The sequence below is a fragment of the Dreissena polymorpha genome, chromosome 3, assembly GCF_020536995.1.
Source record: "Dreissena polymorpha isolate Duluth1 chromosome 3, UMN_Dpol_1.0, whole genome shotgun sequence".
In the NCBI taxonomy this organism is placed as follows: domain Eukaryota; kingdom Metazoa; phylum Mollusca; class Bivalvia; order Myida; family Dreissenidae; genus Dreissena; species Dreissena polymorpha.
In genome coordinates, this window is record NC_068357.1 from 59,802,346 (window position 1) to 59,820,574 (window position 18,229).

At 36.0% G+C, this 18,229-nt stretch overlaps 1 protein-coding gene across 7 annotated transcripts in view; it reads left to right on the plus strand.

Moving 5' to 3' along the window:
- Nucleotides 1-18,229, plus strand: part of LOC127874357 (solute carrier family 12 member 6-like) — a 177,653-nt gene that overhangs the window by 65,763 nt on the left and 93,661 nt on the right. The window contains exon 2 of one of the 7 annotated variants that reach the window (XM_052418616.1): nucleotides 13,525-14,104. The exons of 5 other annotated variants lie outside the window; for them this stretch is intronic. In XM_052418616.1, coding sequence (XP_052274576.1) covers nucleotides 13,846-14,104 — 259 coding nt within the window. In that variant the 5' untranslated portion in view covers nucleotides 13,525-13,845. Of the gene's footprint in view, nucleotides 1-13,102; nucleotides 14,105-18,229 lie in introns of those variants that run through there. One more of the 7 variants, XM_052418615.1, reaches the window with a different exon arrangement.

The following is an 18,229-nucleotide window of genomic DNA, read 5'->3' on the forward strand; positions in this document are numbered from 1 at the left end:
GGTAAATAACCTTGTAAACCGGTATTAAACATGGTTTTGCCCGATAGCATAAGCGTTGGGTAGTGCCAATTAACAGTTCAATTATCTACAGCATTGGTACTACCCCTTCTCAGTAAAATAACTGTGACAAATACTAAATATATCAAATTGTGATGCACCCTATTACAAGTTTTACGAACAATGGAAGGTGTTACACAACAACTATCGGAAATGACCAAACAAAGAATTCATAGTTTGCTTTTTTTATTGTGTTAATTACAGGTTCATACAAGCGTGTATCGGTACATCACATGCTCATTTTTGAACTCGTTGGTCAAGGTACAACCTTGTAGTAACTTTCTGTCAAATAAATTAAGCATTTACAATTATTTAAAATGCAGTGCAAACATGTATAACTGTAATTTATACTATACGGCATGGTATTTAACAAGCGCGTGCTATTACCGGTAGTCGTTGATACAATTGACGCTATTTTTGGACACTTCCATTTACGACTCTAAGTTTTCGGACACCTGTATTTTGTTAATATTTTTCGTATCTAAGTTTTCGGACACGAAAAAAATTAATTATTTTTAAGTGTCCGAAAACATAGAGTAATTACGGTATTTTGAAATTGCAGTTTTAACGCTTCTCCGGATAATGTGTTTGACACAAAAATGAATTCAGTTTTATTTGGATTAAAAGACACAAGCCATTTCCTGGACCAACAGTCAAGCTTGTCAAGGTCAGAGTTAATAATTGCGGTTATTTCGGAAATATCTTTAGAAGCATACGCAAGAGAAGTGTCGTCAGCAAACAGTCTAGTAAGACTATCCAGATTTTCAGATATATCATTAATATAGATTAAGAATAAAAGAGGACCAAGGACAGAACCTATGGTGTACGAACTGGTCCAAAACTATTCTAAACTGTCCGGGACGGTTTATAAACTGTCCGGGACGGTTTGTAAACTGTCCCGGACAGTTTACTTAACTGTCCCGGACAGTTTCTTACTTTTGAACCGCTCGTGCGTCTGTAAACTGTACCGGGCGATTTATTTTGTGTATTACAAACCGTCCGGGACAGTTTAGGAAACTGTCCGGGACGGTTTCCTGGAAACTGTCCGGGACGGTTTCCTAAACTGTCCCGGACGGTTTACAGGCATAAATTTTAGTACGGCAAAGGTTCTTAGGAGGAGTCAATCAACCAATCAGAACACTCGTAACACTTCGCATTTGTGTGCCATTTAGAAAGTGAGAATTTCCTTTTTAGCAACGTTTACTCGAGTGATTGTTCGATAATTTATCATTTGTACGCGAATATGGACAGAGATCGATTTTGAGAGACTTGTCGGGATGTGTTTAATTCCATTACAAGAACTTTAGAGACAAATAGGTCCCTTGAGGTGATTAACTCTTCACTGACAAGATTGGATGCTCAGGCTAGAAATGTGAACAGAATGACCACATCATATCCCGAGTTTACACCTACTCGACAGTTTCAGGGCAGCGACTGTAAAAGAAGAAAATCGTTACCAATGTCAGAAATACTTTGTGGGCAAATACATTTATTTCGAATACTTAAAATAATCATTTTTAACTCTGGCGTTTTTGGCAGCAATGATTGATTGAATATTTTTAAAATCATGTTTTGTCCGAGAAAAATAGCGTTGCTCGAGATGACAACGATATTACATTACGACTTCTAAAGTAAAGCATTATTGTAAGGAGTGTTCTGATTGGTTGATATAAATAATACCGTATCGGACAGTTTAAACCGTCCCGGACAGTTTACTAAACTGTCCCGGACAGTTTACTAAACTGTCCCGGACAGTTTAAACCGTCCCGGACGGTTTTGCGCACGAACGGTCCAAAACGTTCCTAAACCGTCAAACTGTCCGGGACAGTTTAGTAAACAGTCCGGGACAGTTTACAAACCGTCCCGGACGGTTTCTAAATTGTCCCGGACAGTTTAGAATAGTTTTGGACCAGTTCGTACACCATAAGAACCATGGGGTACACCAGCCTTAATAGGCTTACTGTCAGAGATGGTATCTTTAATAAGAACTTGTTGTGACCTGTTTGAGATATAATTAGTAAGCCATAATAGCAATTCATTTTTAAAGCCATAAGCTTCAAGTTTATGAATAAGACCTCTGTGCCACACTCTATCAAATGCTTTTGAAACATCACAAAAAACAAGACAAGTGTGCTTCTTTTCATTGAGATTTTTGCATACTACTACTACTACTACTACTACTACTACTACTACTACTATACTACTACTACTACTACTACTACAACTACTACTACTACTACTACTACTACTACTACTACTACTCTACTACTGCTACTGCTACTACTACTATTACTACTTCTACTGCTACTACTACTACTACTACTACTACTACTACTACTACTACTACTACTACTACTACTACTACTACTACACTACTACTACTACTACTACTACTACTACTACTACTACTACTACTACTACTACCACTACTTCCACTACCACCACCACCACCACCACCACCACCACCACCACCACCACCACCACCATCACCGTTCACAGTGACAAAAAACGTATTCACACAATGGCTGCTACTACAACTTATAGCCCATATAGGGGGGCATGCATGTTTTACAAACAGCCCTTGTTTAAAGGTAAATTCTTATACTGAATGTGCATTTTTAGCTCACCTGTGCACAACGTGCTCATGGTGAGCTTTTGTGATGCCTTTTGTCTGTCGTCCATCGTGCGTCGTGCGCCATCAATATTTGCCTTGTGAACACTCTAGAGACCACATTTATTGTCTGAACCTTATGAAATTTTGTCAGAACATTTGTCCCATTTATGCCTCGACTGAGTTTGAAACTGGGTCATGCTGGGTCAAAAACTAGGTCACTAGGATAAAAAAAAGAAAAACCTTATGAACACTGTAGAAGTCACATTTGATGCCCAATCTTCATGTAACTTTGTCAAAATGTTTGTCTAAATGATATGTTGGTTGAGTTCAAAAATGGTTCCGGTCCGTTGAAAAACATGGCCACCAGGGGGCGGGGCAGTATTCCTTATATGGCTATAGAGAAACCTTACAATTTTTGCCCAATCATCATGAAACTTGGTCAAAATATTGATTTTATTGATATCTCGGACGAGTTCGAAAATGGTCCAGATCGGTGAAAAAACATGGCCGCCAGGAGGCGGGGCAGTTTCCTTATATGGCTTTAGTAAAACCTTGTTAACACTCTAGAGGTCACATTTATTGTCCAATCTTCATGAAATTTGGTCATAAGATTAGTCGCAATGATATCTTGGATGAGTTCGAAAATGGTTACGTTTGCTAGAAAAACGTGGCTGCCAAGGGGCGGGGCATTTTTCCTTATATGGCTATAGTAAAACCTTGTGAACATTCTAGAAGCCATATTTATTGTCTAATCTTAATGAAATTTGGTCAGAAGATTGGTCTCAATGATATCTTGGATGAGCGTGAAAATGGTTACGTTTGCTTGAAAAACATGGCTGCCAAGGGGCGGGGGCATTTTTCCTTATATGGCTTTATATGGCTATGGTAAAACCTTGTGAACACTCTAGAGGCCACATTTGTCCAATATTCATGAAATGTGGTCAAAAGATTGGTCTCAATGATATCTTGGATGAGTTTGAAAATGGTTACGTTTGCTTGAAAAACATGGCTGCCAAGGGTCAGGGCATTTTTCCTTATATGGCTATATATGGATAATAGTAAAATCTTGTTAACACTCTAGAGGCCACATTTATTGTCCAATCTTCATGAAACTTGGTCAGAAGATTCACCCCATTAATATCTTGGACGAGTCAAAAAATGATGCTGGTTGGTTGAAAAACATGGCTGCCAGGGGGTGGGGCATTTTTCCTTATATGGCTATAGTAAAACCTTGTTAACACTCTAGAGGCTACATTTATTTTCCGATCTTCATGAAACTCGGTCAGAAGATTTGTCCTAATGATATCTTGGATGAGTTCGAAAATGGTTTTGGTTGCTTAAAAAGCATAGCCACCAGGGCATTTTTCCTAATATGGCTATATATCATGCTTTAGTAAAACCTTGTTTACACTCTAGAGGCCACATTTATTGTCCGATCAACATGAAACTTGGTCAGATGATTTGTCCCAATGATATCTTGAATGAGTTCGAAAATGGTTCCGGTTGGTGGAAAAACATGGCCGCCAAGGGGGCGTGGCATTTTTCCCTATATAGCTATAGTTAAACCATGTTAACACTCTAGAAGCCATATTTATTGTACGATCATTATAAAACTTTGTCAGAGAATTTGTCCCAATGATATTATGGACACGTTCGAAAGTAGTTCCAGTTGCTTGAAAAACATGGCCACCAGTGGGCGGGGCATTTGTCCTTATATGGACTTATGAATCTTCATGAAACTTTGTCAGTATATTTGTTTAAATGATATCTTGGATGTGTATGAAAATGGTTCTGGTCTGTTGAAAAACGTGGCTGCCAGGGTGTACACTAGTCATGAAAGTTGGTAAGAACATATTGTTCTAATGACATCTTGGGCTGCACAGAACAGGTCAGTTCCTCTGAATCTCAGGTGAGCGACTTTTGGCCTTTCAGGCCCTCTTGTTTTTCTACATATTGATTTGTATACGTATCCCATGCATCAGTGGAGTTTGTGAATACGCAACTTATTGTTAAACTTGTTATTAGTGTTAATGTATGCATATTAAATTTCATAAATGAGGTTGAAGTCTTATGAAATATGCAGTTATTTACAATGGTGTTGAATGGTGAAACGAATGAAAATTGAAATATGTATCCTTTCTATCACAAAACTGTACATTTATTTTATTTACCACAAACATTTTTCAGATCAACAACTTATTCTAAAAATAATAAAATAAATAAAATAAATAATAATAAAATAATAAAATAAAGACAAAGATCACAGTGCGGATATTTGCAAACATAAAACTGTCAGTCTAAAATGTACAAATTTTGTTTTCCTGAACACATCATCACAGAACATAAAAATAATAGCACTGATTTTGTATCATGTGACTCATTTCTGATTCAAACAAGCATAACAAATTGTATAAACTAATTTAATGAATCTACAACATCATTATCGTTAACGAATAAAAAAACAAACATTAACAAACGAAACATGAACTAAAGAAAAAGGTTTTTATAGATGATTTATCACAAGCACCAATTTATAACAAATACTTTGGCACTAGAAAAACAGCAAACAACTCGTAGATGAAGATGAAAAAAACAACCTTAATGGCTCCTTTCAAGCAGGTGAAAAACAATGTTGATGCCAAAATTGTGTTCCTACGACACATTTATCACACACGGTGATTAGGTGTTCGACGTAGATATTCCAATTAGAAAAAGATAGTTGTGCATATCTATGTATGCCTTTAAATTCTCAGCAAAACGTACGCCACATATTTCACACGCAATTGTCTGCCCATTTTCCCGCCGCATGTGCTTCTGCATGTCAGCATTTGTAGGAAATGGCTTACTGCACTTGGTACACACGAATGCCTTGTCTTCGCCATGTACATGACATATAAAATTATAATTATCAGTGCCATTGAATAGCATTTAATTACATACGAACATTCTCAATTTTCTTATTCAAGTCAAAATATTGTATAATGGGTCAATTAGTATTAATCATATGGAGTAAACTATCATCACTACAAGCTTCTTATTAAGCCCATGTTGATCCCATTACAAACATAAGCAAGTAAGACTTTTTGCATGCGACATTATATAGCGTAATTACTCTATGTTTTCGGACACTTAAAAATAAAAATAAAATTTCGTGTCCGAAAACTTGGATACGAAAAATATTCAAAAAATACAGGTGTCCGAAAACTTAAGAGTCGAAAATTGAAGTGTCTGAAAATAGCATCAATTGTATCAACGACTACCGGTAATAGCACGCGCTTGTAAAATACCATGCAGTAAAGTATAAATTACAGTTATATATGTTTGCACTGCATTTTAGATAATTTTAAATGCTTAATTTATATGACAGAAAGTTACTACAAGGTTGTACTTTGACCAACATTTCAAAGATAAGCATGTGATGTACCTATACTCGCTAGTATGAACCTGTAATTAGCGCAATAAAAAAGCAAAGTATGAATTCGTTGTTTGTTTATTTCCAATAGTTGTTGTCTAACACCTTCCATTGTTCATAAAACTTGCAATAGGGTGAATTACACTTAGAAGCGTTTAGTATTTGTCACAGTTATTTTACTGAGAAGGGGTAGTACAATTGCGGTAGATAATTGAACTGTTAATTGTCACTGCCCCTGGTAATTTTAATTAACGCTTATGCTATCGGGCGAAACCGGTTTACAAGGTTATTTACCCAATAACGCAAATGTAATAGTCCGTTGCCCTCAGGCACGCACTTGCCGTGTTTTATGATGTTAATCTGGTTGTAAAACCCCATGATCAAAGTGTCATTAGATATCGAAAACAGGACCGAAATTTTGTAAAATAGTGCTGTAAAATATACTGTCTGAAAAATTAGAGACATTAATTATGGACGAAAACTCGTGTGTCCGAAAATAAAGAGCCACGAAAAATAATTATTTTTGCTAAAAAAAGGGGTGTCCGAAAACTTAGAGTGTCCGAAAACATAGAGTAATTACGGTACTAGTTATTAAATACAATATTTTTGATAGGATAAGCACCCATGTTTGCTCTGTCTATTTTGTACCTCTAATTTGTAAAATTTCATCAGGGTTAAATAGACATTAAAAGTAGAACTTAACAGCATATTTTTGTATTAATAAATTACACTTTCTGACAAACATAATTCAATACATGATTTACAAAATTATTGCATCTGTGCCTGTTCAGATTCGCCTTGCTGAAGTACACTTCATTGCAGCAGGTATAAATCTTCCCAGTCCCTCTGTGACTCATCTCATGCTGGCGCGGAGACGACTTGCTTTAAGAACGTTGCCACAATAGCGGCATATCTGTGGGTTTGAGTGATCAATCTGAAATATACTTTTCATTGCATGCATACATGTGTCAAGCATACAGTGTGTGGACGTTCGCCTATCACTTGAGTGTGGTCGTTTGCCAATTTCAAAACAAATGTCGTCGGTCGTTCTAAATAATAAAATAATATTATTAAGACTTATATTTGGTCATATTTGAAAAAAATACGCATACTTACAGTTATAAAACCTTCAGTTGTAATCGCTTTAACAATAAACACGGGTATTAATAAAAATGTGTGGTCGTCTGCATCGTCGAGTTCGATATTTGTCATTGAATGTTCTCAAAAAGTATTATACCTAAAAATATGAGCAATACATCAATGAAAAGTAGAATTCGCACTGCGTATGTGCGCCAAGACATTGTAACATGTGTTCTGCTAAAACGGAGAAAATGTAATAAAAACATACCTTCGATTGATGTTTTGTCCGCAAAATAGCCGTGGTCGTTCGCATTTGTGGTCTCGTGACAGTTTTTGTTCCTGCACATTGACATTGGTTCACCAAAATAATCTAGGTCATTATTTGATCAGTTGTATTTAAGGACTTAATATTGTTGAACATTACAAATATGTTACTAAAAGAAGCAGCACATTTGATGTTTGTAATCACCATTGTATAAACCCTTTACCACTTCAACACGTATTTAACCCTTTACCACTAAGATACGTATTTTGATGAATTGTAAGCCCTTGGTAAGTTAAATTAAATTAAACAGCTTTCTTACTAGATTCAAGTTTTAAAGAATTCATTTCCGACCCTTAGATACTGATGAGCAGCAACCAGCATACAACCTGTAGGGCGTTCAGTTACAGCAAACGTTTGCCAATGATCATTCGTTTCTGATTCGGTCTTATTGAACGATTGGTTTTGATAACGAACTACCCCCAAGAGGGTTTGCTTCGGTTGCGACGAACAGAGCATTCAATAGCGAACATTCGCGAACCAAAGCGAACATTCGCTGTAACTGAACGCACTAATGAACAGACTGCGAGTTACTCAGTTACTCAAGTTACTCGGCAGGTTGTTCTGGTTTTATGCTGTTTGCACATTTTTATTTTCCATTTGCTTCTGAGTGGAAAAGGTTTAATATCACCCATATGCATAAAAGGCATCTCCCTATTCCTGATATCAAAGATTGTGAAAGATCATTATACCCCACCAAACGAAGTTTAGGGGGGTATATAGGAGTGAACTTGTCTGTCGGTCGGTTGGTCGGTGTGTCTGTCGGTCCGTATTAAGTGTCCGCTCTCTAATTCAAGTAGTTTTTATCCAATCTTCACCAAAATTGGTCAGAAGTTGTATCTTGATAATGTCTAGAGCAAATTTGAATATGGGTCATGCCGGGTCAAAAACTAGGTCACAGGTCACTTAGTGCGTTTTAAACATTCAGCATGTTGTCCGCTCTCTAATTCAAGTAGTTTTCATCCGATCTTCACCAAACTTGGTCAGAAGTTGTATTTAGATGATCTTAAGGCCAAGTTCAAACATGGGCCTTGCCGGGTCAAAAACTAGGTCACGGGGTCACTTAGTGCATTTTAAACATTCAGCATGTTGTCCGCTCTCTAATTCAAGCAGTTTTCATCCGATCTTCACCAAACTTGGTCAGAAGTTGTATCTAGATGATCTTAAGGCCAAGTTCGAACATGGGCCTTGCCAGGTCAAAAACTAGGTCACGGGGTCACTAAGTGCGTCTTTTAGCATGGTGTCCTCTCTTATTCAAGTAGTTTTCATCCGATCTTCACCAAACTTGTTTAGAAGTTTTATCTAGATGATCTGAAGGCCAAGTTTTAACATGGGCCATGCCAGATCAAAAACTAGGTCACAGGGTCACTTAGTACGTTTTACACATTGAGCATGGTGTCCGCTCTCTATTTCAAGTAAATTAAATCCGATCTTCACCACACTTGGTCAGAAGTTGTAACTAGATGATGTGTAGGTCAAGTTCGAACATGGGCCATGCCGGTTCAAAAACTAGGTCACGGGGTCACTTAGTGTGTTTTAAACCTCACAATGTTGTCCGCTCTCTAATTCAAGTAGTTTTTATCCAATCTTCACCAAAATTGGTCAGAAGTTGTATCTTGATAATGTCTAGAGCAAATTTGAATATGGGTCATGCCGGGTCAAAAACAAGGTCACGGGGTCACTTAGTGCGTTTTAAACATCACAATGTTGTCCGCTCGCTAATTCAAGTAGTGTTCATCCAATCTTCACTAAACTTGGTCAGAAGTTGTATCTAGATGATATCTAGGTCAAGTTTGAATATGGGTCATGCCGGGTCAAAAAACTAGGTCACGGGGTATCTTAGTGCGTTTTAAACCTCACCATGTTGTCCGGTCTCTAATTCAAGTAGTTTTCATCCAATCCTCACCAAACTTGGTCACAAGTTTTATCTAAATGATCTCTAGGACAAGTTTGAACATGGGCCATACCGGGCCTAAAACTAGGTCACGGGGTCACTTAGTGCCTTTTTGAACATTCAGCATGGTGTCCGCTCTCTAATTCAAGTAGTTTACATCCGATCTTTACCAAACTTGGTCAGAAGTTTTATGGAGATGATCTTAAGGACAAGTTAGAACATGGGCCTTTCTGAGTAAAAAACTAGGTCAAGGGGTCACTTAGTGCGTTTTAAAAATTTAGTATGGTGTCCGCTGTTTTTTGTGAAGACGACATGCAAAATATTATGTGTCAATGCGGCATGTGGGGGTATTCGTCACGTCTGTGACAAAGCTCTAGTTGATAATAGCAGGCTCAATATAAATAGAAGAAAATGTTATGAAGTTCAGAGCTTTAGATAGGTGCAAACAGTTTAAAGACCTTGTTTCCGCAGAGTATTAGCTTTTACCTTGTAGATAATCTTCTGTGAGAAGAGCGTTTTATTCAAGTAGGTATTGGCTGAAATTGGCTCAAAATCACTATTTGCCAATCATTAACATTTACAGATAGCTGATGCATATATTTGAACAAGTTTTAAAAAAAATCCAATTTAAAAAGTTTGAAATTTTTGTTGTTTAATATTTGCTAGTAAATGCATACACATACGTATGTAAGCCGTAAAGGGTTAGGACAATCAGTAAGCCCTCAGCACTGATCATTTTTGGATCAGATTTGGTCAGACTCTCCAATATATTGATGGGAAATATTAGGTTTGTACCAATAATAAGAATTTGAGCTATTTTAAACTTATTTCGCACATATGAGTCTGAGAAAACTGGGCATAATGCATGTGCGTAAGTGTTGTCCCAGATTAGCCTGTGCAGTCTGCACAGGCTAATCAGGGATGACACATTCCACCTAAATTTGATTTTTGCTAAGAAGAGACTTCATTTAAAGAAAAAATGTCATGAAAGCGGAAAGTGTGACTCCATGTAACTATCTTTTTAGCCTCGCTTTGTGGAAACGTGGCTTAATGTGTATGTGTGTAAATGTCATCCAAGAGGCAAATCAGGGACAACACTTTCTGCTTTTATAGAATTTTTAATTTTAAGGAAGTCTCCTTTAAAGGAAAATTAAGTCTTAGCGGACAGTGCCCTTCCATATTTCCTTGTGCAAACTGCATAGGCTTACCTGTGACAGTAATTATGTGCATGCATTAAGCCCTTTTTTTGCCAGAGCGAGACTCAATTTCATTATTGTTAGCCGGATTTTTTTCGAAAAAATCTCGGCTTATAGATTGATGTTGTCGGGCGGGCGGGGGGGGCGGGCGGGCGGGGTGGCGGCGTGCTCGAAAATGTTAAAGTTCTTATTTCATGGTATAACTTTGGTATGCTTGGACCTAGAGTCTTCAAACTTGACATGAAGGTTGGCCAGGATTAACAGATGACCACTGGTCATTTCAAGGTCATTCATTTGAAGGTCAAGGTCACTGTGACCTTCAATATAAAAAATGTTAAAGTTGTTATAACTTTGGTATGCTTGGACCTAGAGTCTTGAAACTTGACATGAAGGTTGGCCATAACTAGTTAGTAACCACTGGTCATTTCAAGGTCATTCATTTGAAGGTCAAGGTCACTGTGACCTTGAATGTAAAAATGTTAAAGTTCTTATTTCATGGTATAACTTTGGTATGCTTGGACCTAGAGTCTTCAAACTTGACATGAAGGTTGGCCAGGATTAACAGATGACCACTGGTCATTTCAAGGTCATTCATTTGAAGGTGAAGGTCACTGTGACCTTCAATATAAAAATGTTAAAGTTGTTATAACTTTGGTATGCTTGGACCTAGAGTCTTGAAACTTGACATGAAGGTTGGCCAGAACTAGTAAGTAACCACTGGACATTTCAAGGTCATTCATTTGAAGGTCAAGGTCACTGTGACCTTGAATGTAAAAATGTTAAAGTTGTTATAACTTTGGTATGCTTGGACCTAGAGTCTTGAAACTTGACATGAAGGTTGGCCAGAACTAGTAAGTAACCACTGGACATTTCAAGGTCATTCATTTGAAGGTCAAGGTCACTGTGACCTTGAATGTAAAAATGTTAAAGTTCTTATTTCATGTTATAACTTTGGTATGCTTGTACCTAGAGTCTTCAAACTTGAAATAAAGATTGGCCAGTACTAGAAGATGACCACTGGTCATTTCAATGTCATTCATTTGAAGGTCAAGGTCACTGTGACCTTAAATGTTAAAATGTTAAAATTGTTATAACTTTGGTATGCTTGGACATAGAGTCTTCAAACTTGACATGAAGGTTTGCAAGCACACTTAGATGACCACTGGTCATTTCAAGGTCATTCATTCTAAGGTCAAGGTCACTGTGACCTTGAATGTAAAAATGTTAAAGTTCTTATAACTTTGGTAGGTAAAAATGTTAAATGTCAATTCAAGTTCATATTTGTGACCTTAAATGTTATTGTTGTTCATGTATATGCATGCATTCAAAACATAACACAAGGTTTGCTCATGCCTTGAAAAGTACTTACATTTCATTTTGACCTTTGAACAATATTTCAGTAATTTAAGTATTGCATTGACAAAAACACGAAAGGTACTTTCCTGTCATTTAAATCAAAAATCCGGCTTCAATGCGGTCATCTCCGACCGCGGAACTCTTGTTTTTAACCCTTTCCCACTCAGACGCAGAGTGAAAATGGCTATGTGCAAGCAGCATAAAACCAGAACAGCCTGCGAGTAACTCACAGTCTGTTCAGGTTTATGCTGTTTGCTGCTCATCAGTATCTAAGGGTTGCAAATGCAGCCTTTAAAACTTTAATCTCGTAAAAAAGGTCTTTAATTTATTTATTTTTCTTAGGAACTACAAACGCGTCAAAATATGTATCTAAGTGGGAAAGGGTTAAACAATCCTGTCTTAAAATTATGGACATAGAATGATCTAATTACAAAGATTTGTATTGGTGATGTAAGTGGAACTGGGAGGTATACAACAATTTCTGTGGAACAAGCCTATCATTAAGCAACCTTCTCTGCTAAACAAATTGCCACACAGTTGTCTACATCTGTTTTGTCCATTATTATATACCATGTGCATTGTATTGGAACCTCTAGATATCATATTAATGTTTCATTGGAATATGAGTGAAAAGAAAATTGGTTTTCTCCTTGGCACTATAGTATAGATTTGATTTCCAAAATCACATGTTATTTATAGGTTTGGATGTATACTGTTTTTGCTTTACTGGCACATTGGCCAATTATGTATTGTGTTATTTTGCTTTTGTTCGTTCATATTGCTTAGAAAGCAAAGTCTCCCAGTCTTTCTCTTGTACCAGGAAACAATGTCTACTTAAATTTTTGTTACCAAAAATTCCAGTAGGCAGTTGCTGAATGATTTTTTTGTTGTTGAAAACAATCTTTCACAGTCTCTATTGTTATTCAAAGAAAACAATCTATACTAGTTTTTGTCACGAACACTTCCATTAAGCAGTTGCTGCAATGGATAATTAAATCACATATTTGCTGTTGTCCCAGTGGCCCCAAGGAACATGCTTGTTTTCCCTAAATTAATGGCGTCCCTAGATGTGTTTGTTCTTACGAAATTCAGTGTAATGATAAAATTCATTTTGGTTCGCCTTTGGAGTGGAAATAAGATAGTCAATGCTGTCTTTGAGATTGCGCAATAGTGTTCCAATTTGTCCTCTGCAATTGTTGATGACATTACTTGTTTTATCTAGAAGAAGTTTATGTCAAATATTTGTTTAACAAAAATCATAATATTTTGCTTGAAAAAGCACTTGAATAGTGTCCATACGAAATTCCTATTATCAATGAACAGCGATTGCGCAATATCAGCTGAAGAGGTGTCTATATACTGGAGGTTTTCGGCAGGATTCACATCCCAGTCAAGGAGTTATCAGATATAGGCACTCTGTGATAGAAGTGATCATTCCCTGGGCATTTTTTACTGCATGTTATTCCTAGGAAGTAATAAATATATTCGCAGGATACCATTGATGCCTGTTGGAATTGTACATGAAAATAAAACTTTGTGCGCGAATTGGTTTGATTAAATGTCTGTAATAGCTAATGATTTCTAGTATTTAAGGAAGAGAGTTTTTGGAAAAATTCCCCTGGCACAGGTTCATCTTGAGTACATATTTTAGAACACAAAATCTTACAGTGAAAACTGTTTTGGAAAGGATGTGTACAGTCATGGGAATAAATGTTTATGGATATGAACATGAGATTCATTGAGATAACTTGTAGCAAAAATTAGTTTAAATATACTACAATTTAATTTAAAAGATATGAAAAAATTGTTGAATTCAAATCATTGCTTTCGCCACTCAGTCAAATTGAAGTATATAGGTAAACAAAATTTGTGCCAAAAAGGGCAAGTGTTATATTTAATAACCGATACCTAAGAATGCATACGGTACGAAGATTCAGTGTGGAGGAAGTGCCCGAGCGGAACAACATCCCATTGGAGCCGCTATTCCCGTTAGAAGATGAAGAACCAGTGGAAGTTGTTGAGAATGTTCCATCACCATCGTCCCCTTTGCTAACAAATGGGAATGCCGAAGCTGGACCCGAGAGTCCCCAAAAGCTTCCTACTATCACCATAACAACGGACAATGGGGAGCATGTGATCACCAAGATCAGAACAGAGGGCGATGTGGTTGAAGGTCTGTCTATCTTGTTACTTAGTGTTCTTAAGATCTGCCTCAAAGACACCCTAAAACTGGTTCTACCCAGGAAACTGACTCGAGTGTTGCAATAGGCTTTTTACTTTTGATGCAAACGATCTAAAAAAAGCTTTAACCCTTAACCACTTAGATACGTTTTTTTAAGCATGTGTAGTCCCTTAGAAAGTTCAATTTAATTAAAGACCTTTCATATCCCGATTCAAGTCTAAAGGCTTCAATTCCAACCCTTAGATACTGATGAGCAGCATACAGCATAAATCCTGAACAGACTGCGAGTTACTCGCAGGCTGTTCTGGTTGTATGCTGTTTTCACATGATAGCCATTTTCTCTTTGCTTTTAAGTGGGAAAGTTTAATTGGGATATGAGACTTGATTATAAAAAAAAACACACATGGGCTTTATTCATTTAGTTGGTTTAACCCTTTGCATGCTGGGAAATTTGTCGTCTGCTAAAATGTCATCTGCAGAATTTCTAAAATTAGCATTTTCTTCGATTTTTTTCAAAGAATACTATCAGAATAGCAAACAGTTTGGATCCTGATGAGACACGTTCTGTGGCGTCTCATCTGGATCCAAACTGTTTGCAAAGGCCTTCAAAATTCGGTTCCAGCACTGAAAGAGTTAAGGACAATAATTTTACTTTTTAATTTTTGTTATGCCGGTTGCATATTGTGATTGCCTTGTTAAGGTTTCCATCCTACAATCTTTAATAGATTTGACAATTTAGTTCGCACATGACACTTCTCTCTGCAACTCATGGGTACTTAAACAGTTGTTGCTTATGAAAATTGCTTATCTGACAAATATCAACAAACCCCATGTCACATCACATTATTTTGACTTTCCGTGACCATTACCACACAGGCGTTATCTGTCATCCAACACAGGTCTTTTATGAGCCTCACACTGAAATATTTACAATGCTTGTGGTTAATTTTTTCCAGCTTTTAATGCAATTTTTTTTCCAAATTTATAAATAACAAAATCCTAAATATACATCGGGATTCACGATCATAATTGGCTGTTTTTAACTGAATGTTATTATAATTATATAACTTTTTATTTAAATTATACAATTTCATACTTCATTACACTGATGTAAGTTTATCATTGAATTATATAACACAAGTTTAAACCACATATACCACTTACATAAGTATATAAATGAATATTTTTTTTTAAATGTTTTCAACAAGCTAGACCTTATGAGGCCAATTTTCTAATTGATGGGTACACACCAGACATAGTGAATTCAGTAAAAAAAAAGATGTGCCTTTATATTCTTTGTATATCTTGCAAGATCCATCAGACAATTTTTATTTAGATAAATGTTAGTTATGTGTATTCTACAAATGTTTGGACAGTTTTTGATGGAAAACGTGTATGTTGATGTAAACAGGTAAGTTGCCTGATTACTAGTAAAGCCATACATATCAGCACATCATGAGAGAAGTGTTGTTGATTTAATAGTTTAATAGCTATTTACTGTATTTATGCACACAATATTCAGGTGGGTATAAAAAGGTCGGATATAGTTAAAAATCATGTTGTGCAACAAATATGTATTTTAAAACACCTCACAATTAAGTTTTGGTTTGGAGGACAAAAACATACCATGTACAAACGAAAGATACATTTCCAAGTTGGATGATTGGATGATAATTGTAATTTTTATTTAACTCTTATCAAAATAGCTCTTTGAAAGATGATATGGTAAAGTTTTGTATATCATGTTAATTCACTTCTGTGCAAAATTCTTTTATTTTAGGCAAGTGTGAGAATCAAATAGACAACAATTGATTTGCCAATATGTGAACAAGTCACTTTAAGAAAATTTAGGTTGAGATTTGTGGAAGCATCAATTTGTTTCAGTCCTTTAAGTTATTAATTAATCCCCGCATACAATCATAAACTTGTTCATGTAAACCATTTGCAGTAGTCCTAGGATACTATGCATAGCAAGAAATCACTACTGTCCACTGAACAAAGTAGTTTTCAAAACCGTAGCAAGGAATCACTTCTGTCCACTGAACAAAGTAGTTTTTAGAACCGTAGCAAGAAATCACTACGGTTTACTGAACAAATTAATTTTCAGAACCGTAGCAAGAAATCACTACGGTTTACTGAACAAATTAGTTTTCAAAATAATAGCATGAAATCACTATGGTTTACTGAACAAAGTAGTTTTCAGAATCGTAGCATGAAATCACTACGGTTTACTGAACAAATTAGTTTTCAGAGTCGTAGCAAGAAATCACTACGGTTTACTGAACAAATTAGTTTTCAGAATCGTAGCAAGAAATCACTATGTTCCACTGAATAAAGTTGTACTTTAAATCATTAATGAATGAGATTTCAGTGTTTGAACTCCATTCATTCGCAAATTGACATTACAATCTGCATGATATGTTAAATGTAATAATTTTGAATTGATCCTAAATAGTAAAACAGTTAATAAAAAATTATAATTATTTGTCGCTGTTCAGTACATTTATAATTAATTAAAGTAGTACACTATGCTACCGTAAATATTTATATATCTGGTACATATTGAGCCCCATTTTGAACTACTTCCATTTAGCCTTCCCCATGGGCATCAAAATTGAAATTGGCAAACGCTTGCTATCAGTCTAAGTTATTATTTGTTGAAAGGAAATCTCTTCTTAACAAAAATCCATTTTAGGCGGGAAGTGTTGTCCCAGATTAGCCTGTGCAGACAGCTTAGGCTAATCTGGGACAACTTTTAACCCACATGCATTAAGCCCAGTTTTCCCAGAATGAGGCTCATATATACTAAGTACTATGTGTGAACCACCTATAGTATACTATATACTAAGTACTATGAGTAAACCACCTATAGTTTACTATATACTACTTACTATGTGTGAACCACCTATAGTATATTATATACTAAGTACTATGTGTGAACCACCTATAGTATACTGCTATATCATAAGTACTATGTGTGAACCACCTATAGTATACTGTTATACACTAAGTACTATGTGCAAACCACCTATAGTATACTATATACTAAGTACTATGTGTGAACCACCTATAGTATACTGTTATACACTAAGTACTATGTGTGAACCACCTATAGTATACTGCTATATACTAAGTACTATGTGTGAACCACCTATAGTATACTGCTATATACTAAGTACTATGTGTGAACCACCTATAGTATACTGTTATACATTAAGTACTATGTGTGAACCACCTATAGTATACTGCTATATACCAAGTACTATGTGTGAACCAACTATAGTATACTGCTATATACTAAGTACTATGTGTGAACCACCTATAGTATACTGCTATATAATAAGTACTATGTGTGAACCACCTATAGTATACTGCTATATACTAAATACTATGTGTGAACCACCTATAGTATACTGCTATATACTAAGTACTATGTGTGAACCACCTATAGTATACTGCTATATACTAAGTACTATGTGTGAACCACCTATAGTATACTGCTATAGACTAAGTACTATGTGTGAACCACCTATAGTATACTGCTATAGACTAAGTACTATGTGTGAACCACCTATAGTGTACTGTATACTAAGTACTGTGTGTGAACCACCTATAGTATACTAAGTAATATGTGTGAACCACTTATAGTATACTGCTATATAGTAAGTACTATGTGTGAACCACCTATAGTATACTGCTATATACTAAGTACTATGTGTGAACCACCTATAGTATACTGCTATATATTAAGTACTATGTGTGAACCACCTATAGTATACTGCTATATACTAAGTACTTTGTGTGAACCACCTATAGCATGCTGCTAAATACTAAGTATTATGTGTGAACCACCTATAGTATACTGCTATATACTTAGTACTCTGTGTGAACCACCTATAGTATACTGCTATATACTAAGTGCTATGTGTGAACCACCTATAGTATACTGTATACTAAGTACTATGTGTGAACCACCTATAGTAAACTATATACAAAGTACTATGTGTGAACCACCTATATTATACTGCAACCATATACTTATCATCTCATGTAAAATACTAGTAAGTTGGTAAACAATCTTTGCTTGGATTCATACTGTAAACCACTAGGATGTAA